Source organism: Danio rerio, chromosome 24, assembly GCF_052040795.2.
Source record: "Danio rerio strain M-AB ecotype USA chromosome 24, GRCz13ab, whole genome shotgun sequence".
Lineage (NCBI taxonomy): Eukaryota > Metazoa > Chordata > Actinopteri > Cypriniformes > Danionidae > Danio > Danio rerio.
Genome location: NC_141044.1, coordinates 26,022,526 through 26,049,322, shown reverse-complemented (window position 1 = coordinate 26,049,322; position 26,797 = coordinate 26,022,526). Strand labels below are relative to the sequence as shown.

Genomic DNA, 26,797 nt, shown 5'->3' with positions numbered 1-26,797 from the left:
CTGGCGACCTAAATCTAACCTGATATTAACGTCTTATGATGGGGTGGCATGTATCTTTGGCACGATAAGGCTCTAAAAAGGTTAGAGCTAACTTGTGGGGGAAAAAAAATAGTAATAATAATGACATTTTTTGAAATGCAAATAGTTTTTGATGGACGTGTCCTGTTCTTAATAATTTGTTTAGATCATGCCAAAAACATTGATACTAATTATGCCATAATTAGTCTGCCTTTTTGATAGTCTTAGGCTGTGTCTAAAATCGCATACATCTATACTATATAGTACGCTAAATTCAGTATGCAAGTAGTATAGCCGAAGTCATAGAATTTAAAAAACAGCATGCGAGAAGTACCCGGATGACTTACTACAGTACTTTCGGCAAAATTCTGAAGTGTGCATCGTGTCTATGATGCACCGTGAGAAAATTAATGAATGGGAGTGAAGCAACACAACTCATGGGGGTAAGTCACATGATAATAGCAAAATGAGTAATAGGCGATTTCAGATGCAGCCTTAGTGTTTCTTATTTTAAACCCCTCTTAGACCATTAATCAGATTTTTATCAAATTTGATCATTGTTTGGCTATGTGGCAAAGAAAATTTGAGGATTTTGGAGTTGATTGATACGTTTATTGTTTAGTTCATCAACTAATCTGATAGTATGACGCCAAGCTGCATTTGTATCTCTACTTAGTTTTGACATATTGACCTCAAATGTAATGTGCGTCTTTGTTACATCACACTGACCAATTAGTATCAGCGCCACCTATTGGTCAGAAGTGAAAAACTGATAGCAAATGACTGCGTTCATTAATTTTAAGCCATTTTGATTAAAATAATCTTAAAATATCTTCAATTTCTCATTGCTGAATCCTAACACAAGCATGCCAGAAAATATTGTTAGCTATTAAGGTGGGCCAAGTCTTGGAGAAGAGATGTGATGTGCTAAAAGAAGGGAGGGGGACAATGAAAAGTTTGTTAGCCTCAGGCTTCTATATGACTTTTAACATCATTTTCTAGTATTTTGCTTTCCTTTTTTCTTCACCTTCTTTTTTTTTTCTTTCCAAACCCGGTGCAACTGTCAGATTTCTAGAGGATGCACCCAGTGTTTCTGCTAATTTTAATTGGCTCGGTAGGAATCATTTTCCATTGGGGATTAGTGCAAGCTGCTCTAATATAAGCAGGGTGGTGCTTTTGTTCATGGTGCATGTGTGTGTGTGCGACAGTGCAGGTCAGCTTTCAGCACCTAAAGTAGGGCAGGTAGAGCTGGCAGGGCAGAGGGTAAAGCATATCCTCACAGTCCGTCTGCCAGTAAGACTTAATTACGGCACTTTATGAAATAGTAATTACGATAATGGCAACACATGAGTGTAATATTGAATTTTTAATAAAGAACATCATGTGCATGCTCACTTTTTTAATTCTTAGATGTAGCATTTGGTTAACACAGACTCGCTGAAATGCCTCTCTGGTTGTGTAGCAACGGAATAATTCATTAAAACAAATTCCACATTATTACAAAGGCCTCAAATGAAATGTGACCAGTACTAAAAGATGTAATGCATTGGTATAAAATATGCATGAAATTATGTAAATTATGTAAGTGGGGTGGAAAAAGACTTGCAGCTATACTTTGGGATTTCTGACGGATGGCCGGAATTCAGACCGGAGTGACAACTGGTTAGTTTGGCTCTCGAAAATGGAGTGCAAGCGTCACTTTGTGATTGTACAGACAGCACCTGCGTACACGAGTGCGTTCTTCAGTCAAAATACTCACACCAAGTAATTTCCTGTTTGTTTTTATCATTTTTCTAGGAAGTGCACATCAGTGGGTGGGGGTTGAATCTGTAATGTCCTCCGACGGCTTCCTCGCTGCCCGTCTGTCTTGTGTCATTATCTCGATTTGGACGTTTCACTTCATTTTAACAAATGGCCTCCGTCACAGCGTGTTCGGGGTGCAGGGGAAGAGGCGTCCATTTTGGAATTTGATCAAAGAGAGCTGAATTGTGTTTGATAATGTTACACCCTCTGAGTTTTCTGTTCACTAAGAGGGTCTGCTGTTCGTTTTTACTGTGGAGGTTTATTATACAGTACGCTTGTGCTGAAATCTATTGCTTCTAATGTGATATCAGATAGATAGATAGATAGATAGATAGATAGATAGATAGATAGATAGATAGATAGATAGATAGATAGATAGATAGATAAATAGATAGATAGATAGATAGATAGATATTGTTTAATTTAAGATTTATTTTAAACGAATAGACTATAATACACACAAATAAGTACACGCATACATATTTGTTATATGAAATGACCATTTATGAAGCATTTGAAGCTGCTTTGACACAATCTACATTGTAAAATCGCTATACAAATAAAGCTGAATTGAATTGAATTGAAATATATAGGATTTTAGTTAGAATATATATATATATATATATATATATATATATATATATATATATATATATATATATATATATATATATTCTAACTAAAATCCTATATATTTCATATAACAATTATGTATGCGTGTACTTATTTGTGTGTATAATAGTCTATTCGTTTAAAATAAATCTTAAATTAAACAATATCTATCTATCTATCTATCTATCTATCTATCTATCTATCTATCTATCTATCTATCTATCTATCTATCTATCTATCTATCTTTATATATATATATATATATATATATATATATATATATATATATATAGTAAATATTATGTATATGTAATAATATAGAATATTTTAATTATAATTTCATATATTACATATATATTATATAGAACACATGTATGCATTTATCAATTCATTAATCTGTTATACATTTTCTTAAGATCAACTAACAGCATATTTAATCAATTAACTAATAAACTCATCATGGTTTTTAATATTTCCATTTTGTTTTGCCTTAATCAAATATGTTTTTTTGTTTGTTTAATCTGAATTATCTTCATTTGGAGGCTTGTTTGATTAATTATGGTAATTTGCATTAATTAACATGCACATAATTTACTCACACCAGCTAATTCCTTTCAAACATGATGTGTACGCTGTTAATATCTCAGCATCAGATGAACACCAGCACAGGTATACTGATGTGTGGGTGAATCTTTAATATGCTACAAAATATCCTAATCTGACATTTTTATTGCCACCTAACGCAGGGGGATTTGCATGTTGGGATGTATTATCTTACAGTAACAGTCAAAACTCAAACGTGAGGAACACACGATTCTCTGGCTGTCATTGTCTGTCATCACTCTCTCTCATCTGCTGCCCTCTATTGGCATAAAAACACAAAGAAAACCTCAAACACAAAGAGCTCAGCATGAACTCAGTGTCTACGGACAGCTACTGTTATTTACTTATTTATCTAGTTTTGCATTTAAATAAACACATTCCATATCTCGGATTAAATGCATTTCATTTTCTTTATTACCCTCCAGATTTATTTGGTCATAAGTAATGGTAAACATTAAACACCCTGATAAAAAGATTATTACTGTAAATAGATTAAATATGAGAAACGTTGTTTGTTCACTAGAGTATCTTGATAAAAGGTATGACAGCTCTCATATTATTGCACGCTCAGACGGATAATAGTCACCATTAAAATCCTTCTCAATCACAGCCTCAACCTCTCTCTGACATATTACAGCTATTCACTGTAATAGTTCACTGTTCAAATCCACATTGTTTATTCATGAAACAAAAAAGTATGTTGGTGCATTTAGTGTTCTACAGATGTAAATCATTTGCAATCATTTACATTAAGATAAGTTGAGCAGTCATCGTCTGAAACTGTGACAAAAGTGTGTTAAGTGCGTTGCATTATGGGAATGAGAGTGGATCTTGAGTGTTTGTAATTATATCCCATTTTGCTTCAGACGATGAACTGAAATGATCATTACAGCTCTCAGGGCTCATGGATGTGTTTATCTCAGCTTGAATATTAATTAAATACATTATTTCCTGCTACTTTTTTTTTTATCTCAAATGGTGTAAGAAGACACTGGGAGTCTGGTGAACACGCGGGCCATTAATTTGTATTTTAAAAACTGTAATATTTCAATTATGCATTCTTTATCAGAATATGACTCCACTGAAATGAATTCTTAATGTGGAAACATTTTAAATTACATTTAATTAAAGAGGATTGTGTGTATTAGATGAACCACATAATGGCAAAAATCCTTTGGGAATAAAAAGAGCCTGGAAAGTTTTTAGGTACAGTGCTTGAAACAATGCTTTCAACATGGTTCGACCTGAAAAAAACAGTACAATTTAATTGACCAAAAATCACTCTAGATAAAAAAAAAATGTGGACAAAACTGTAAACATTTTAACCTTTTAGAAGTAAACATGACTTTTTATTCATTTATTCGTTTATTTTATTTTCAGCTTAGTCCCTTTATTAATCTGGGGTCACCACAGCAAAATGAACTGCCAACTTATCAAGCATATATTTAATGCAGCTGCATACACACTAGGTCACATACATACACTACAGACAATTAAGCTTACCCAATTCACCTATACCACATCTTTGGACTGGTAGGAGGAAACCGGAGCACCTGGAGGAAACTCACGTGAACACGGGGAAAACACGCAAACTCTACAAAGAAATGCCAACTGACCCAGCCGAGGCTCAAACCAGTGACATTACAAACAGTGTTCATTACAAACAAAATAAATATAAAAACATGTGACTTTTGTTATTAACAAGTTTTTTTTTAATTGTATCATTATCATTATCATGGGATTTTAGTTAGTTCTTTATAAGTAAATCGGAAAGGTTTTGTTTGTCTGAAGATTTAATCATTCAGTCAACCATCCAACCAATCAACTGACAATCCAACTGACCGACCAACCAACCAAAAAACCAACCAACCAACCAATCAACCCAACCAACCAACCACCTAACCAGCCAACCAACCGACCAACTATCCAACCAACTGCCTGACCAACCGACCAGCCAACCAGTCAGTCAGTCAGTCAGTCAGTTAGTCAATCAATCAATCAATCAATCAATCAATCAATCAATCAATCAATCAATCAATCAATCAATCAATCAATCAATCAATCAATCAATCAATCAATCAATCAATCAATCAACCATCCAACCAGCCAACCAACCAACCAACCAACCAGCCTTGGTTAACCCGTATTTCTAACAACTAATGAGTCTTAGTTCATGTGGATTTGGTGAATTGGTTAAATAATATAGATATAAAAAAACATGATTAAAACAAACAAACAAACAAAAAACATTGTTCTAAAAAGAAAACACCTTTTAAACATTCAGTTGCAATTAAAATCGTTCAACATCCTTGTCCTTTAAGACATTTTGTTAAAAATGTCTAACCATGGTATTCACACAATATCACTCTAATTATTTGTGTGCAACTTTAATCTATGCTCCCAAACTATTGCTTTTGTATAGAGAATATTTTATTCTGTTTGACCTCAATTAAATGTACTCACAATCATCTTTCACCTCTCTCTACTGCACTCCTGGTACATTTCTAACTTGGAAAAAAATGTCAGAATACTGATAAACTTTGGTGTTCACGTTGCCAGTGCTTTCCTAAAAATCCCACAATTTTTTTTAAATATAGCTTTAAATAAAGACAGTAAACAGGCCACTCAGATATACAAAAATGACCAATCTCTAAACCAGGCTTTAGTGGATTTGTACATATTTTGGGGAGATAATTGTCCAGCTAAAGTCTAATAATCATCAAGTATATGCCTCACAAGCATCAAACCATCTTTCCCAAAATGGCCTGATACTTCAAAGAATCCATGATGTCCTTCATATAGTCAAGTTTCCACTCCATGCAGTAGCAAAACATACTTTCATATATCAAGCCTCATTTTGGTCACACCACTTACAGATCACATCACATCAGATCACATCAGATTCTTTTAGAACTGCACAGGTCTTTCCAAATGAATTATAGCATATTCAATTCAGCCTTTAATGTTCTTCATGCTGTTCAGCAAGGTGGAAAGTCCTTTCATCTGGCCATCTTGCAAGTCTTTTGCAGTAAACTGAGGCATTTCTTTGGTCGCTTTTATCAAACACATTCTGCTTTATGGTAACACATTTTTCAGACTTACAGTAAGATCAAATACTCCAGCTGTCTCTTCAAGAACTTTCAGTGTTTACTTTTAACCATAGACTTTTTAATGTAATGAAACAATCTTCTCTGTAGTTTGACTAAGTATTTTACTCCAATACTGCACTTAAGGCCATGTTATAAGTATCTGTACTTAAACAGTGTATTTTATTTTAGGAGACTTTTACTTTTATTTTGCTACATTATAAAACTAAATATTGTACTTTTTACTTCATTTATTTTCTGAATGAAGCTGAATAAAAATATTTTGAAGAGGAAGAAATTGTTTGAAATTTATCAGTTAAACTGTTCACTTCACTACTTTCACTGAGCAATTAGTTTGTGAATTAGTCAAAAACTCACTGATTTGGATAATCTGTTCATAGTGAGATGATTACTGTTAGATGACTTACTGATTCAAGTGATCCACTTAGAACGAGCCCCCAGTGACTATTTCACTGATTAACGTAATGTAATTCTTTCATAGAAACATTCCATTTGGAATTTCTAAGCCCTATGTCTTCTAAGGGTCCATCTGAACACCTCTAAAATGATTCACTGATTCAAATGATTTGTTCAGAGTGAGTTTACAGTAAATGATTCACTGATATTGCAAACTGATCTGAAAGGTTTTCGATGTATAAATGTATTTTCACATGTCCACGTGAATTATCATGAATTATCAGTGTGGATATCAAAGTATGACAAGTTTTGGTAATTAAATAGACATTTCTTAGGAAGAACTTTTACTTTTATCACTCAAGTTGATTAAAATCAACTATTTTTTTACAGTAATGTACCTTTTTCAAGATAGTTTTTTTTATTTTCACTGTAAAAAGGAAAAACTACTTTAAAGTGAGTAAAGCCACTTCTTTTAAAGTGATTAGTTGACTGTACTTAAAAATTTAAGCCATTTTGTTTAATTTTTTTTTATCATAATTATAATATTTAAGGTGTAACGGTTCCGAGTTACAATTGGTTTACTCATTTTAACCGCAAATATAACAAGAACAAGCAGATATCAATGAATCAAATAATATAGAAATCAAAAATAAGATTGCACAAACTCATACAAAATAGCCACTACTTGCGTAAATACTTACAAATTGTGACACTGAGATTGTTTCAACTTATTCTAGATATTCAATGCCAGTTGTGTGCCATTGGAAATCATTGAAAAATAAACTATTTAAATAAAGTAGATTTTAAAACATGTAAAATAGCTGCTGTCAAAGCCGAAAGAAAGAAAACTGCAGAGGAAGGGATGAATAGAAATATATATATGCTAGTTTATAGCAGAAATGATTGGACGAAGATAAGAATAATGCCAATAGCACTAAAACCTGGGTGTGCTTACAGGATACAGTTTGTTTTTATTGGACCGTCGCTTTGAGAACACTATATAAACAAGGCGAGTGCATCGACCACCATTTGAAGTAAAGACTAACATGTGGCTCGGTAGCCAGATCAGCTTTTAACCTACATTAAGGCCGTCGCTAATGTCAGCTCCTGTTTGATTACATGTTGCGGACAGGTAAATAGACCTACCAATGGAGGTTGAATAGCAAAAGCTCTTAAAGGTGAAAACGGCTGCCTTAAATAGCACACGTTCTCTTGATTATACAACACGAGTTCCCCGTCAAACATTCACAAATTCGGAAATCAGAATGAAAATATCCCAAGCCCTGACAGAATCCTCAGCATAATTATCAAGCCGAATGTGCTGGCAGACTATAATCAGCTGTTTTAGATGGATTTTTCTGCCTCTGTCATCTGTCCTGGAAAATTACAGTACAGCTGACTGCCGTATATTGAGGAATTGTGTCATATACTGGCAATTTCCTGCCCATGTCAGACATTCTTTACTTTAATATGACTGCCATTGCTCTTAATAAAAGGCTCTCCTCCATATACATTGCTGCCATGTCCCAGAGTACGCCGTGCTCGGCTCAATACCCTCTTTAAATATTTACCTCTGCTGAATGACAATAGGAGTCGAGGAAAATAAGCTCCAAATTGTGAGTCCCTCACTGGTGCTTATAGTCTTAAGCAGCCGCGTTGAGAGCTTAGAGACACTGCGCAGTAGAAAATGGAATTTCCTATCAGTTGATCAAAATGCAGCCGCAGCCGCCGCATGTCTATAATTCACCGACCTGCACCGCCGGATTGTTTAAGGAATCCTAAATTAAGAGAGAGATTGAGATGCTGTCGGGAAAGCAATTCGGCCATCAAAAATCAGCCCTAGATGTCTAGGGTGGAAGGAAGGTTGGTGAGATGTTGGTTTTTGTGGGTCATTTTCTGAGCGTGTCGCCTTTTTTCATGCGACGTAACGTGCCTGGGCCTGGTAATAAAAGACAAATCAACATGCCTGAGAAGTACATACCTCTCAGTATGAAGCCTGTGGAACAACTAAACAAAAATTAGAGCCCCAGCCCCGGTAACAGGTAACAACTCAAATAAATCAAATGCATTTCCGCGCTCGTTTAGATCAATTGTTAGTGCAGTCATCACGCTTAATGTTTCCCAGTAGATCATTTAAATGAGCCTTGGCGTTTAGGGCTTCTGCTGAATTCTAATCTACTGTTCATTTGTCCTTAGGTTGGAAACACAAACTGCTTTATGTTGCTGCTTGTCTAGCAGCATCCGATTGCTCTTAAAAAATGTTGATTTACTCATGTGTGCTATAATTAGTGTCGTATTAAAGAAAATCAATTGTCAGCTCACATTTTTAGAAATTTCTAGATGCATTATTTGGACATCATCTTGGAACCCTTTCTCATTCTGAAAATGTACAGCTATATACATTTCTGGAGAGCAACAAATACGTGCCAGGAGGTACGTTTTTTTTGCTGTTTTTGTTCTCGCGAATCCACCAGAGTCCGTTGTGTATGCTTTTAGATATCTCAAATTTCCCTCAGGAGTACCATTCGCACCTGCTGTTGTTGCATAAATTTACCAGAAGCCACTGTCGACTGACTGACTGACTGACCAACCGACTGGCACACCCTCTTCCCAACCAATATTGTTTTCAAAAGCAGCAATTGACCTGATTATCCCTTTCCCTAAACCCAACCGACCGTTTTAAAAAGCAATCCAGAAAAACAAAAGCCCTTGTCTGATTTTTACCACATTTTCATATTCTACCACATTCTCACCCTGTTATTTACTTTATTTACTTGTTTATTTTATTTTTTGGGCTCTGTTTTTGCCTTACTGACTCTTGGAACTTTTCTTCGCCACACTCGAACCCCATCGTTGTGGTCAGCTCCTCTCTGCATCACAAGTCCACCAACGTTATGTGAACTACTGGACAAACAGGTAACAGTGGGAAAGCCATCAATACAGAGGTAAGAGGTCAGTTGGTAAGTGTGAAAAGGAACAGGGTCATATCACCCTGTAGCATTCGTTTTAAAGATAAAATGCAGTCATATATGCTTCTGGCTAGATAATTCAAGACCTCCAGAAATGTATATAGGGCTATGTTTTCAGAATGAGCCTATGTTGTCATCTTGTGTAATTTTTTGTACACATACATATTTTTGGTAAGACTTTACAATAAGTTTGCATTAGTAAATGTTAGTGCATTAGTCAAAGGCTTAGAATTAGCATGGACGGAGGAGTCGTGGCCCCAACTAATATCCACTGATTACTGAAATGTCCTCACCAATAATTTAACCACCTCCAAAATAAAATGATTCTCTGTTAACTCACATTAACTCATATACACACAAAGGGTTTAATCACATTCTCTATTTGAGTCCTACCTCCCCCTAACATACAGTATATCGACATTGTGATTGGCTGTGCCTTCCCCTGCTGTCAAGTGAAAGGCTGCTACGGACGTTTGGATTTTCACAGCGGCAAAACTTAGAGAAAATTTTCCAGTCAGGCTCGGGTGCATTTCTAAGAAAAGTGTCACTTGAAGTCAAGTTCACCACAAGTCCAGCATAATAGTAACCATGGCTGTGCAATTACTCATAATTTAGTTTTTAAAAACAGCAATAAAGATAAAAAAAGCTATTGTGTCATATACCTCCCCTATATGTGAGCATGAATGACTATATATTTAAAAAAAAAAAAAAGTTTTCATATGTGGCACTAACTGATTATGCACAAATAAACTCAGTAAATGGAAGTCTTTATCAAACTATCTTTGTTTTGGCCATTCCTTTCACTTTGGGTAAATTAGGTCCCCACCAATATCAAAAGCAAAATCTAGGCCCTCCACATTAGTTAGCATGAATTAACAATAAAAAAATGAATTTGTTCAACATTACATGTTCTTTGTTAATGTTAACTTCTATTCCAGGGCATCTCTATACAATACATTAATAGCTTAATTAGTTAAAGTTAGACATTCACTAATGAATGGATAATGGATTTGACCTAACAATAAACAAGACATTTATTTAGCAATACTAAATCTTTAATGTTAATATGCAAATACTGCATAGTAATGTGTTAGTTAATGCATTAGTCACCAAGAACAAATAATAGACAATAAGTTCAGCACTATACACAATCTTCTAGAAAATTTAAGTTGTAGTAACTATATGAAATAGCTGCAGTAACTAGATAAAAATTAGTTATAAGAACTCAAAAGATTAACTATTTATGTTGCTATTCACATATCAATTGGAAAATGCATTGCATGTCACTTCCTTTACCTATTGCATTTCTGCTGACGTTTGTCATTGCTATGGCCATCATCAGCTGTTCTTACATCGGTATAGCGTGGTCAATTTTCTAAATAGTTCAACTTTTGCCACTCTGCCGATTAATACTGAATGTATGTCATTGTTATTACTTGGGGTTATGGTTAAGGGCTCACAGATATGCTCTGTACTCTGGCTACTTCAACAATGTTGATAAATCGTGGTGGGCATTTTTTTCTGTCTAGTACTGCACACAGCCAACCAATAACAACAGACTGATTCATCAGACTATGTAGATGATGTTCGCCTTATTAGCCTATGCTAATTATAAACTCATAATTTTACTATTAATTATATTTATAGATTTTTTTCAACAAATATTTAACATTAAATATTGTTAGTAATTTATTTATAGTTATTAATTTATTTTGTCTTTGCCATGGTGACAGTACATAATATTTTTATTATTAATTTTTTGTTAAATTATTAGCTATTAGTTTAATTCAGTTATTAGGTTATTAGTTTAATTATGCAAGTTATTCCGTGGTTTTTACTGTGGTTTGTTTCGTAGAAATTGTTTAGATGGATGGATGGATGGATGGATGGATGGATGGATGGATGGATGGATGGATGGATGGATAGATAGATAGATAGATAGATAGATAGATAGATAGATGATAGATAGATAGATAGATAGATAGATAGATAGATAGATAGATAGATAGATAGATAGATAGATAGATAGATAGATAGATAGATAGATAGATAGATTATTATTGTCTTTACATAATTATTCCAAATTTGGCCTCTCAAACCCAACTGGTCATTTAAAAGCACCATATTTTCAAGTTTATTATCGCTGAAACTCGTCACCATCATTTTAATCAACTGCTCCTTTTTCGCTTGGACTTCTTGATGTGGGCATTTCTCAGCATCTTCCTTCTGTGCTGATTTACCCAGATACGCAGGAGTGACTGACAAAGCAGCCTGATCCAGTCTTATTTTACAGCTTTAACATATTTACCGAGCTGTTTGAGAAGCTGAGCTATTTTCAGCCAGGATAATGGATGCTGCTATGCTGTGCAGAGTTTTAATGACTTTCCTACACATTAAAATAATCTGTCATTTCAATTAAAGCTCTGTCAGCGGCATGATGTTTCCCAGTACAGTGTCAGCACACTCGTTCCTCCTCCGGTGGGATTCACTCAAAGCCCCTCCTCCAAAAAAAAAAAAAACAAAGCACAGTTTCAAGAGAAATTGTTTGACAGCAGCTTAAAAGCGAGTCAGGAATAACTTATCAGGTGAGGGCATGTGCTCACTTTAAAGGGTCATTTCATTAGGATTACATTCCCTTCACTCAGAAAACAGAAAGAATGAGAAAATCAGAGCAGAGAAGTTTTGTGGATCACCAAACTTTTTTTTTTTTGGCTTAAATGTAGAGATTTTTCAGCACATACACGGATGATATCTCTTTAAATGCATCAAGTACTTAATCGGATTGTAATTTACTTACTGTCTAGTAATTTAAAATATCCAGGTATGTCTTTTTTTCTGTTGAACATTAAAGATGTATTTAGCTGAAATGAATGTATGCAAGTCAATCCCACATTAACAGTAAGAAAAACACATTTAGGGAAAACAAAATTGGCTTGTGTGTTTTGATTATACACTGAGGTATAAAACTATAAACAATCTGCTTGTCCAAGAAACTGAACATTATTTACAGCATAATTACCTTTAACCAACAGTCAAATATTCCAGTTGATTGACTGTGAGCTTCATTAGATTACTTTTTGATTACATTTAGATTACTTTTTAGCAAACTTGTTTCTCATACAGATTTGATTATTTTATATACATTCCAATCTTTGTTATTATAAAATTAAGTGGAATTAACATCATATTACAAATTTTTGTGACTGAGTTGCGAGGTGTTGCTGTGTGTTAACAAAAAAACAACTTAATCATGGCAATGTACAATAATGAAAAATCAAAATGATTATTTATTCAAAATAAATCACTTCAACAATGACTAATAATGTGATCACTATTAGAAAACCAGCATGGTGTTCAATTATTGACATAATATTTCTTTTCAAAATAATTTTTATTAAGTTCATTTGTGTCTGTCTCAAATTAATGTATGGTTAAAAATAAAAAATAAAATAAACACGAAAATACATTTGTCAGTGAATACCTGAAATGTATTGTACTTTTTGTCAAAAACTCACACACACACACACACACACACACATATATATATATATATATATATATATATATATATATATATATATATATATATATATAGACGTAATAAAAATAATTGAGATACAGAATTTTTTTTAAATCATGAGGGTTTACCATTTCATAAAATGTTGAAAAACTCTGCATTACATACAACAAACATGACATTAAATGGCTGAAACCTGCCAAGTTTGAATTATTTTGTTTTTGAAAACAAGGGATTGTATTTTACATAAGTAATTTAGAATATTTAATCATATACTCTATAAAAAAATAATTGTGATCTCATTATAAGTATTTTTAAAATAATATAATATAATTTTGGAGTGTGCTTTATTGTTTATCAAAATAGTACTAGTTTTTAGATACTATTTTTTTTTTTTTTTTTTTGGAATTTGGTCTTGTCTTCCTGCTTCCCGCAATGTACTACTTTGTGTCATGTTTTTATTGGTTAATTTTGTCTAGTATCTTGTATTCTGTGTTTCTTTGGTTTACCTCCTCATGTGTCAGGTCATGTGATTCCTGTATTTGATATATATATATATATATATATATATATATATATATATATATATATATATATATATATATATATATATATATATATATACACCCTCTTGTTTCGTTAGCTATGTTTCCATCCAAAGATGCAAATTAAATGTATGCTCAAAACTGGAATATCGCATACAAGACGTGTGAATAAAGCAGCATTTCTACCCAATGGGTCAAAGAGAACAAAATCATCATTTCCTGATTAATTGGGATCAAATATCTAAAGTAAAAATGGAATTTTATGTAGTAGGAAAAGCTGCGTGAATCTTTGCTTTATTTAATAAATGACTTGTGCCTTCGAAGACAAATGCTGACATGCAATGAACACATGGTGGCCTTTGAAGGCAAATAAATATAATAAAACACTAATACTGAAATGGTTACAGCATTTTAGAATAACCAAAACAACATTTCAAATGTTTTACAATGTGCTCACCCTGCTGATTTGTCCAGTCGATTTTTATGCCCATTTTTATGCGCAAATTTAAAATGTGCATAAAATAGGTGAAAGGAAACATATTGTTCCTGGTATAGCTTTGATGAATGCATATTGTGTATCCTCTGTCAGTGAGTCTCTTGTTTTGCCATGCTACACCATGTATTTATTTGTAGTTCAAGTTATGCCATGCACTTCGGTTCCCTAAGAGATTACATTCATAATGCAAATTCCCAACATTTAATAAATGTCTTAATGCAACATGGAGCTTGCTTTCCAGGATGTCTCAAAGTACTGTGGATGAATGTTGTAAATAATGCTAATTTTATGATTATTTTACTTGATATAACTGAAGCATGTCATTGGTAGTTACAGGTAATAATTTTGTCTTTATATCCATTATTGTTTAATCTTAAACTGCTGGTAGCTGTTGACTTGCATGTTATGAATCACCAAGGACCACAGTTTCAGCCATAAAAAAATATTCACCTATATGACCTAAGGATAAGCAAAAAAAAATTCAGCAAGCAGCAAATTTTAGTTTTTGGGTGAAATATCTTTTAACCACAAATCCATCTTTTTTTTTCCTTACACAAACACACACATGTAACATCAGTGTTATCTGATTTACTCAGAGGCCTTTTAAAAAAACATATTTGGAAAGATGGACCTATAGATATAAAAACTAGAGAATGAAGGGTTTTACAAGACCGGTCGTCTACTTCATAACTCACTTACAGTTTTGTTTACTGAAGAGCTCTTGACCTACTTTCAGTTCATCATTTATTCAATCTAATTTAATTCGCTTCATAGCCGTGTTCTTAAAGAAAACAAAAGAGCTTGACCTGAAGACGGTCTCTAAAAGCATCTAATGTTCGATGTTATGATTGTTAATTATGAAATGACTATTAAAACTATGCGCTGCTCTGCTTTTTGTTGTTTTTAGTGCATCTGTGACTCCATGAGACGTAAGCCCTCTTAAGACTAAATTTGTGTCTTTTATAATGAAACCCAGCTGAAATCTGCTTCACATTAGCTGCTTCAGAATGGATATCTATGAGTATACCTGAAACCTATTTTTTTTTTCCCCTCATGAGGTTTCTTTTTTTCTTTGTGCATCAGAAATGGACTATACAACGTTTTACTTTATGAAAACTACATCTTGTCATTGTAGCTGTACATTTAAAGGGACACATTTGTACCTCATCTACTCTTAAAATCTACTCTACTGTTCCACAGTTTTATGTCTAACAGACATCTAAACATAGATGGTTTGACCAAATCAAGGCCTCAAATACACAGATTAGCCAGACGTCCCATGTATTTGATGCCTAGTCTTTGGGATATTTTTAGACATTTATTAGTTGAAACCAGGCTTATTATGGATATGTACCCCTGTCTACATTTCTTAAGAGCACAAATCATGTAGCCAGAGGTATGTCTGGCTGCATATCATCTTCAAAATGAACGCTACAGGGGTGATATGACGTCACAGATGGCTTCTGTTCCTTGTTGCTCTATGCTGACCACTTACCTTCTTGTGGACGGCTTTTTTACTGGTACCAGTTTGCCCAGTAGTTCGCCACATACGTTGTCAGTCTTGGGAGGCAGAAAAAAAAAGATAAACAACAGGCTGAAAACGTGTTAAAATCACTCTGCTGTGACTGCTTTTCTTTTTGTAGATTGCCTTTGAAAACATTATTGGTTGGGTTTAGGGAAGGCGGTGGGTGGATCAGCTGGTCAGTGAACAGCAAGCTTGGCTGTTCGGCTGAAGTGTACATTTCGCACTCTAGTGAATGGACGTACCTTCGGTTACATATTTTGCTGTCCCTAGAAATGTAGAACTGGGTACGTATCCGCAATGAGCCTGGGTTGCTTAGATTTTTACTGACAGACAAAATTTTGCCTTGTTTTAGCCAACTTGTCTATATTTAGGCATCTATTAGATTTATTTTACACAGACACACTCACTCTCTCTCTCTCTCTCTCTCTCTCTCTCTCTCACACACACACACACACACACACACACACACGCACACACACACACACACACACAAATGCTTGCTTGGAGTTGTATACCTGTACTAAAGTTTACATGCATTCAGTTACTCTTATAAACCTTTTGGAGGAAGATGTCCACTTGAGTGGGAAGCCATAGATTTGTTTTTCACACTTTTCTATGGGTGTAATCTACAATGGCCATTAAAAAGCTGTTGAGTGGTCATGAAATGATCATGAAATGGTCATGTGTAATGCTACTACATTCAGATTGCACAATATCAATCACATTTTGACTTTTTCTATTTGAAAAAGCGTGTCATGGTGATATGTAAACAATCCATAAATAAGGTAAAAATAATTCATTTGTTTTATCTTAATTAAAGCATTAAAGTGAACAACCATGGATGCTTCAAGATATCCTGACAAAAAGATTGCCACATTTAATTTAGTGGTCAATTTTCAAATTCTGATATGGTGACTGAAGTTTATCAAACAAATAAATATACACATGTTAACAATTCAATATGTTCTCCCTGCCGCACACGCTCGGTACCGTGGACGTAAATGTGCCTACAGCATTTGACTGCTGGGTGGCACTTTAACCATAGACTTCGTTCGCTAAAATATCAACACGCAATTTTCAGCTTTGCCTTTTCACAATACTAGATAGGACAGTACTGTATGTGTTCAATTAAAATATTAAAATATATTAAAATAAAATAAATTGTTTTGGTAATGTCTGCAATGTGTACAATACATGGTGAGAAGCATAGCCCATAGGCTGCAAATGTTAAGCAAATATAACAATTAAGTTATTAAGCATTTATAGTGCCCTATTAAACTGCGTTGAGTTAAACATATTGTTTGATTTTTAAATAAAGTTTTATTTAGAACATGAAAAAATCTCAAAATATATAAAAAAATAATAATAAAAAAACAGATTGTAAAGGCATTTGTTAAAATAACACTGGACAAGACAAGACCTGTTTAATAAATTAATTAAATGTCTCTTATTCTGAACGAATACATATTTTTATAACGGAAAAAGGCTTGGTTAGTAACTCAGCAAGCGCAATGTAACCATTTTAAAAGTCTGTCTATTTTGTTTCACTGCAGGCTACTTTCTTTGGATTTGACAATATAGAATATTTAATAGTAAATGAAATATTTCAATCAACTTAGATGAGAATAGCAATAATTCAAAATAATCAAGCGCAGACAAATCATTTTCAAAAGTCTGCTTTAGATCTACAAAAACAACCCTGAAGTTTTGAAACTAGGCAGCTGAGTTTTGAAGTGTATAATTATGTTAAGTTTTAATGTTGTTAAAGTATGACAATATAGTACTGTACAAAGGCTGCACCTGCTTTACACTATATATTGCTTTGAATCTTTTGAAAAAATATGGTACGATTTAGGAATTTGCTTAAATTCATTTTAACTACATACTGCATTCTACATTGCTTTAATATCTCTTTGTGCCCTTTGGCAGCACAGTTGCAAACTGCTATTACACCTAAAAATATGTTCTTATTCCCTTAGTATTATGGGGGCACCATACATAGCAGTAATGGTCATTTTGAAGTGTCACCCACTGAATATTATTGTGAAATTACCATTAGTCTAACTACAACCAAAGTACCTCTTTTGCAAACATCAGAAGAAAAAGATTTTAAAACAAATGTGTGTGTATTGAACTATTGTGTTTTTTGGCCCAAGCAGTTGCATTTTATTGGTGGGCTGAAGTATAAATTTAAAACATAATTAAATGTAACTTGCTCACTGAGTTTCTTCACTATAATAGCAAATAAATGAAGCAGCAGAGATATTTAAGAGTGCTCCCCTATGTTTATTACTACATTCACGCTGTTTCTGTAATATAGAAAGCACTGATATAAAGAGGATTAGAGCAGCCTATATATCAATAAGACACTTTGGCTGGAATAATTGCATTAGTATTTACTTTTCTCCACTTCATCTCAGCCTTTGCCTACAGCCATATATCACTGCCTGAGAGAGAGAGAGAGAGAGAGAGAATTCCATTCAGTCAGTGCAATCCAGAAGTGAGGATTGATAGCAAGACAGAAGTGTAAAGAATGAAAAAACTTTTTTCATCTTTTATATTTTGGTTAAGGTTTGTGAGCATTGGCTTTGTCAGTATGTGAGGCTACAGCCTTGTACAGGCTGAACGGTTCTGTTCTTAAAATAATTCAAGCAATATGAAAATCCTAATGACACTTTGATGCATCGAGTTGGGATTTTTTGCATTAGAGAAACAGGTGATATGTTTGTATTATTTGTCAGTTGTGGAGGGTGAAAAGGCGAGCAAAATGCTGACATTTTCATTACGACTGTGCTTAAATCGCATTCATAGTCATGAGAGGATATCACAGGGACTATGAATTTCAAGTGTTCTCATTTTTGTCAAAGCATGTTGCTCCCCTCTTGTGCTATGAAACCTCTTGTGTGAAAAGTCTAAGCCAATCAGAACAAGACTCATAAACCCAAGCAATCTAGTACACTTCTTACACCTCTTTTTTAAAGGGTTATGGAGATGGCAACTAGCAGTAGTGATGCTTCAACTTATTTGTATTTTTCAGTGGAAAATGTGCAATTTTCTAGACAAAAAAGGCTTTTTTTGGGTCATATTTTGACATTTTTTACACCCTTTACACAAATATCATATACTGACAAGCATTTGATTCGTTTCTGTGTTTCAACTCAAGTTTTCAGTTCAAATTGGGAAACATTTTATGTATTTTAAAGGTAAAAAAGCACCATTTTGAAAGCAATTTAAAAGTGCATGTTTAAAAAAAGCTATCATTATTGCATTTATGTTAAAAAAAAAAAAAAAAAAACTTTATTTTGTAAAAACCGTGATGTCATGTTGATGTTTTTTATGTGTTCAGTATGTGTATGCAACAACTGCAAACTACATATACTGTACCTATATTTCCACAGACATGTGACACAGTTTTTTCACAAAGTGTACATGTTGTGTTTTTTTATAAAGTGTTTATGTGCCTGGCATGTGTAATACAGTGTATTTACACTCACCGGCCACTTTATTAGAAACACCTGTAACGTACAAATTGGCAATATTCTGACTTTTTTGTACAAACAAACACCTGAAGCCCAAAACTTTCTTGTGCCGCTCAGTAGGCTTTTAATTTTCTGGATGTGGTTTGGAGTAGACACATTAAACACCCCTGAGATTCTCATTATTCAGTGTATTTATAGCATATAAAATATTTTTTTTAAACATACTTCATTAACAGCATGTAGCCTTGCTAATGGCTGACTGCAGTTGAACTGCTTGAAATTATAAGTAGCTTCTCAAGTTACCGTCTTGAAGTAGATCCTGCACTAGTTTGTAGGGTCTGATAAATGTTTTAAATTGTCAATGTAAATGTACTGTATAATTCAATGGGATTTTTATGATCCCCGTTGATGTCTGTGGTTAATCATTTAAATACTTTGTGAAATGGATATCGTTTTTGCAAAAGGAGAGCAACAGAACTCCCGATGTGATTACGCCGGTAATCATTTAAAGTGTCTAAACTTCACCTGCTTTGTTCTATTTATAAAACAGCCAGACTTGTGCTTATTATCTCATTCCTTTCACTTGATTCCTGGTTTCCTCCAACATTTTTTTTTTTAATGTGTCAGTTTTCTTTTCCTCTCCCTGACAGTCAACCTTTACAATGAACGCATTAAGTTTTCAGCAAATTACATTTAGGCAAGCGTTTATGGTGCCAAACACTTCAGCCTTTAATCCGCTTTACTGTAGGCAGATGTATCACCCTACATTTGCTGCACTTAACATATGTAAATTTGGCAGGTAATACACATCCCGCCTGACATATTATGTTTTTATACCTGTTAAAAACACTCTGAACGCAGGATTTCTCCCACTACAGGATACTTCAAAGTAAATGCCTGCTAAGCAACATTAACAGGTGTAAACAGCGAGTCTGATGCCACTAAGCTTTGCATGACGCTTAGGTAAATTCCACTTCATTTGAAAAGCCTTCATTTTTTTTTTCCTCATGGAGGCCAGTATTCACATGCCCACATTTGCTTCTTTCTGTCTCTCTCTCTCTTCTGCTCCTGACCAGAGTTATCACATTTCCTCTGGGAGTGCGGTGTGCATGATTGCAACCCTGCCTTGTCAAAAATCTGCCCAGTGTTTCTATATTTCTTTGTGAGTCGTCCTACTGCTGAATAATGCATGAGACCTGCTCTCATTACATTCCTCTCTCTCTCTCTCTCTCTCTCTCTCTCTCTCTGTTGGTTGAGGTAGCAGAAGCGACAGCTCAGGCAGAGATGGTCACCCCTTCCCCAGCAGCCCCTGCTTCAGCTCTCATCAACTCCACTGCCCACTGCTGACAAAATGGGCTTATTTGACTCCTCACCCCGTGGCACAGATGAATAATTCACTGCTGGGGAGGCGCAGGCAGGTTTGCATTTGACAGAGCGTGGACAGTGGATTATGGGATTGCGCAGAGGTGCTTCTCTCCTAGGCTTGTCCAAGAGAGAGAGGACTTCAAACTGCAGCTGGGCCCGTCGAAGGCTGGCTTTGGTAGAGTCATACGATGCTATTGGTACTATAGGAAGGATTGTGTATGGAAAAAAAGCAGAATCAAGCAGTGTCTTTTTACTGTGCATCAATACGGGCATCAAGGTGAAGTTGCATTGGAAATGTAGATATAGTAGTGGCAGTGGAACATGAAACAATGATAACATTCAATAACCTTTCAATTAAATACTCGATGGCAGATCATATGTAATATGGGGGGGAAAACTAAAGTGTTTTAATCAAAGCTTTCATCAAAGCCATCAACCCACAATTTTTTTAGTTTATTTGTTTAATGGATCACAATGTACCTCCTGTTCAAAGCTATCATAGCCATGATTTTGCATGGAGTCTCCTTCTATCAGAAAACTGCAATAAGCCATTAAGTTCCTGCCCATTCCTTTAAAGCATAACAGATAACATCATTATTTCTTTTTCTTCAGCTTAGTCCTTTATTTATTAGGGGTTGCCACAGCGGAATGAACCGCCAACTATTCCAGCATATGTTTTACACAGCAGATGTCATTCCAGCCACATCCCAGTACTCTCACATTCACAAACACATTGGCCAACTTAGTCCATCCTAAATCCATCCAATTCACCTTAACTGCACGTTACAGCACGTCTTTGGACTGTGGAGGAAACAGGAGCACCTGGAGGAAACACAGAGGAACATGGGGAGAACATGCAAACTCTACACAGAAATGCCAACTGGCCCAGCCGGGACTCAAACTAGAGACCTTCTTGCTGTTAGGCTACAGTGCTAATCACTGTGCCACCGTGCTGCATCATATTTAATAACAGTTTTCTTAAAATGAAATAATAATGTAGCCATCTTTCTAAGTAACTGTTATGCCTATTCTTATTTGTGTCAAATAAGACATCACCCCCCTTTTACTAAATAGTGTATTGCACAATAAAGATGCACCCAATACATTTCAAATTTTAGCTTTAATTACTATTTATACTTATTTAAAATAAAGATACTAACAAAGTCCAAAATTAAAGCTAGGAAGTCAGTTGAAACATGAAGACCCTGTTGTGTTTTCAATGAAACAGTCAATGCTGCCTTAAATTGCTCATTAGTTGTGTTAGGTTTGCGACAAAGTCCTAACTTGGATTCATACCAAAATTATATATATATATATATATATATATATATATATATATATATATATATATATATATATATATATATATATATATATATATATATATATATTATAATTATTATTTTGTAATCTTTATACTAAACAATATTGTTCGTATGTGCATTACTCAATTAGCTGGATTTGGTTATTGACAATTTGACACGATCCAGGATTGTTTTGCTCGTCAAAACTCATCCAAGATTTCTGGTGGCTCAAACCTGCTCAGTAGCAGGCTTATTTCATGTAAACATTATTGCATTGTGTCTTTTCAAGGAAAGATACTGAAATACTGAAAGTATGCACTGAATGATGATATTTTCTTACACTAGTATAGACTTTTCTTAAACTATATAGACTTGGGAAAATAGTAAATTATAAAAAATATATAATAAAAAAAATCCACTCTAAATGTAAAACTAAATAAATGGCTAAATACTCTTGACACATGAAAGTGTAAAGCCTGCAGCCCACAAGTTATTGCGTATCATATTTAACAAACCGTTTTATTTAATGTAATTCTGCTCACATGGATAATTGAATAATAATCAGATAATGTCATTACGCTGTGGTGCTGTCAGCCAATCGTTGCATTGCTGATCATGATTTCGAGGATCAATAGATCTGTCCTTTAAAACACACGCAGTGATCTCAGATCAGTTCATCCAGACATTTTAATCTGATTCATAAACTTGTTTGAAGAACCAAATTAGCCAGAGATCAGTTGACAAAATTAAAAGATACAGGATCTGTCAAATCATCTTAGATCATTTAAGCGAGGTGAAGAATGGACCCCAGGTCTAAATTCAAGTTTGAGATCTTTTATTACTGCAATCAGCGTGGAAATATCACTCTTACTCTCTTTTTGAAGTATTTTTCTACATTTAAAATGAGTGGTTATGATGTAAATCCGACTGTAGGTTTTAGACATCTCTGCTCCAGACATATTGATCTATGATGGTCATACAAGACAAATTTTCTCACAGCTTCCTGTAATTTCACTTCTTTTGTGTCCTCCCCCAAAAACAAAGAAGGCTTGGATTAAATCACATTTGTTCTGTTGTTGTCGTCTCACATGATTCTGTCTGCCTTCCAATATTTCACATCGTTCACCTGCAGGCCGGCGAAAAGACCTTTGCGTATCCTTTAATGAGATCTGTCCTGGAAAAGTAGAAGCTGTGTCAGGCCGAAAGGACAGGATAAATAAAGTAGCACGCAATATCACACTTCTCAGGACCACCACAAAGGACTTCAACCGCCCTTCCTGCCCAAACAAGTCAGCCGCAGTTTCTTTTCTGGATGTAGAAGGACATTGTAAGGAGGTCAGCATGCCTTTTTTCGTCTTCGCAATAAAGAACTACCTCTTTTTACACATCCATGCTCTAATTTCCAGAAGCCCATGCCAGGCGAGTTCAGGCCTACCTTATCTGTCTTGTTAAACACAGACAAAGGGATGAATCCTTTCTCCTTTTCTCTGGTGGAGACAATAGCCAAAGTAGATAACCTAGTACTCTGGAATTAATTATCTGGCCTTTTAATTCAGGGTCGTGGTGATTAGCCCACTGTGGAGGCATTAGCATAATATTTTTTGCTATCTTTCTTGTGCTGGGTCTCCTGGACCTTGTCTTTTTCTTCCCCCTGTGGAAAACCCCACTCAGCATTTCCTCTGCTACCTGCCAGTCCCTGCCTATGAATGTGATTTGAAGGAAATGAGATTTCCTCTTCATGCCAAACTGGCTGATGACAGTTCATTGCAGGGGGATAATTATAAATGGTTTTTATATATCATTGACTGCTGTGATGGCGAGAGCGATATGATGTGTTAATACAGACGTTTAGCTCCATTATTCCACATAATAAGGCCAGTGACTATGCCGCTGATTACCTCCTCTATCAAGGCAGAACTTCACAACATTCGCCAATCAGGCTTTCTGAAGCAACAATGTGTGAAAAAAGAAACTCAACTGTGTAGCTGTTTTGAATTTAAATTCAGGGTCACAGGCGTTCTTTATACTCCGTGCATGTTGAACTGAAGAAAACTGGATGGTGCAGTAAGTGTTGTTTCAATAAAATCTAAAATAAAGTTTGAAATGTAGTGTAAGGCAGTGGTTCCCAACAGAGGTGTCCCGGCCCACAAGGAGGCCTCAGCAAGGTCTGTGGGGGGTCGCATCCTATTTTTACAATTGTTTTAGCAGTGGACAATTAGGATAACAATCATGTTGCCTCAGTTAATTTTATCCCCAGGCTGACCCAAAAATGGACAAACTTGTGATTTGTTCTTTACAAAAACAACCAACTCTCACTGATTTGCCTTCAGCACCTAATAGTAATGACCCAAGTATACTGGACCCAAGTGAGGAAGCTCCAAACATTTCGGGTCGCAGCCTTAGCAATACTAGAAACAGGAAATACAAGAAATACCAAGATAGTTACCTGACCTATGGTTTTATTCTTTTTTCTTAAAGCAAAGTGTCCCTGACCCAGCCACAGTGCATTTTTTTGTCATTCTTACTGCAAACTTATATGTGGAGGAGGAGGGGTGGGGCCTTAGAATATTTTCTGGGAGAAAAGAGGGTCTCGGGCAAAAAAAAAAAAAAAAAGGTTGGGAACCACTGGTGTAAGGAATTACAGATTAAAGTGAAATATGACTATAACTTTCATTTCGTCTGACTTAAACATTGACTTACTAAAAGTATAGAAAAACAATTTACATTGTGAACTAATAAAATTAAGTTGTTAAATTAGGTTGCTGTAGCTTAATTTTTCTAGCTACCGCAACTTTATCTTTCTAGTTATCGCAACTTAATTTTTCTAGGTTTTTTTTTCTCTAGATCCTGATTTTTTAAAAGATGCATTGTTGGTTGGTTGATTTATGTTCCACTGATTGTGTCATGATCACTAGCAGATTGCTGAAGAACTACAATTCTGCCACTGAAGAGAACGACATATCCCATCATGCACGTCACACACACCAGTTCCAGTTCTCACCCTTATTGCACACACAGCTGGAAGCTCATAATAGACTGATTACCTGGAGTATTTAAACCCGTCAGTTTCACACACATTTTGCGGAGTATTGTTGCGTGTTACATTCATTGTGTAACTGTTCAACCTTGTTCCTTATTATCCGTCTTTGACCTTTGGACTGTTTTTTTTTTATTTTTATTTTTTATGTTTTGTAGTGGTGTGCAAAGCAAGGCTTCATGAAACATTGAAACAGTCGAAGCAAATGTGTTGAAGCTTAAAAACAGTTCAAACCCTGCTCTACAGTGAAACCTAGTGGTAATTTTTTATTTGCTCTGGAACAGCTTCAGCAAAGAAACATTTTAGAAAATTGAGGTATTAAACCACACGATGTAGAGTTGAGGTTTCAAGTGATGAGAGTTCCAGACTAGCATGCAGAGATAATGGGTTTAAATACATGGGGATGAAGCTAGAGATGTTCGTTTTTAAATGCTCTGTTTTTGTAAATTGATTTGTTTTTTAACATTGTTCTGACATCTGAATAAACAATTTTTGAAAAAAAAAAGTCTTGTTTTGGTGATAAAAACATTATTAAAATGCATCAAGTCATAATTACAGAGTATTTGTACAAGTCGGGATCCAAACTTGGGCCATTTGTAGCACAGTTACTGTGTGCGCATACACTGTCCACTAGGCTACATGAGATAGTATTTTTTTTTTTTCGACTCTCTCAGTCAAATGCAGTCACCAGGTCACAAAACGCTTCTGAAATGACCAATGCTTTGAATGGCTTAAGTCACATGACCTGATGTTTCGAAACACCACTTGTCACCACCTTAGTCATGTGACCTGGGTAGTTCGGATCATGCTTCGGTGCAGTATACACTTGTGCTTTTGGTTATCTTAATAGGTGTTGAAACATCAGTTTCACGTCAGCCATCCCTAGTTTTTGGATTCCTTGCCGTTTGTTCCAACCATTTGCCTGCACTGAAAAAAAAAAAGTGTTGCATGCTGAACTGTTGCAAAGAATTTATTTGTGTTGAATTTAAACAAACAAATTAAGTTTAATAATGTTCAACCTAATTTGTTTGTTTGAATTCAGCCCAAATAAATTGTTTACAACCACTTAACGTATGAAAATTAAGTAAATCCAAGGAATCATCTGGGAAGAATTTTTTTCAGTGTGTTTTTGGATTACGCTTCTACAGTATATCGACTTTTACACTGATTTTTGACCCTTGCCTGTCTGACCATTCTGAAACAAAGCAGAATTTAAAACGACTCCTGTTTGCATGTTCAGCCTTACATAATAGATTGAATTGTTGATTAGTTTTCCTGTTTGTTGGTTAGATCAGGTCATGGAGTCAAACATCATGACCCAGAACAACCTTTTATGTTTAGCAATTCTGCATTTGTGATTTTTGGAGAGCCCTCCTCCTCAACCAATTCCAGGCAGGTGCAACACAAAGACACTTCCCACCAAATGCAATGCTAAATCCTCTGAGTTTAGCTATATGCACTGAGATCAGATGAAACCAAAAGTGTATGCATCCACTGGGGAACAGCACTCACAGACAGAACCCCGGCTACACACCCTCAGGCTTAATACCAGAGAAGAGGTAGAGGCTGTTATCTGCATTACAATATCCTGCTAATCAGCTCTTTTTGAGAGAGGAGAGGACTTCCCCTGAGGATCATTGAGATTTTTTGCTACAACTTCATTTTTTTGTTTTATTTTTTTTTTCCAAGAAGAAGAAAATGTAAGAGCCACCCAAGCATTGGAGCATTGATTTCCCCATTTTTATTTTTGAACATTTGGAGCCAATTCAAAATTACTTTTCTGGAGGAGATTATGAAATTAGAGCACCATTTGGAGGGATTAGGTTGGTCTTAAACCCGGCTTCTGTTTAAGGCAGAGGATGAGGAGGATTCTTGCAGGAGTTCCCCCGAAATATATAGAGGAATGGAGAACAAAAGCAGTTTGAAACATTACTTGAAATGAACGCACAGCTTAATGCATGAGTTCCTCTATTCTGCTTAAAAAAATAGAGGGAGTGATAAATAAAGGGGAAGCAGTTTTC

General features: G+C 35.0%; 1 protein-coding gene across 1 annotated transcript in view; it reads left to right on the top strand.

The window, feature by feature from the left end:
* Positions 1-20,805, top strand: part of LOC147838050 (uncharacterized) — a 116,310-nt gene extending 95,505 nt beyond the window's left edge. Inside the window, exon 8 of the mRNA XM_087309545.1 lies at positions 20,332-20,805. Within this exon, the coding sequence (XP_087165671.1) occupies positions 20,332-20,463 (132 nt within the window). The 3' untranslated portion in view covers positions 20,464-20,805. The remainder of the gene's footprint in view (positions 1-20,331) is intronic.
* The last annotated feature ends 5,992 nt before the right edge of the window (positions 20,806-26,797 follow it).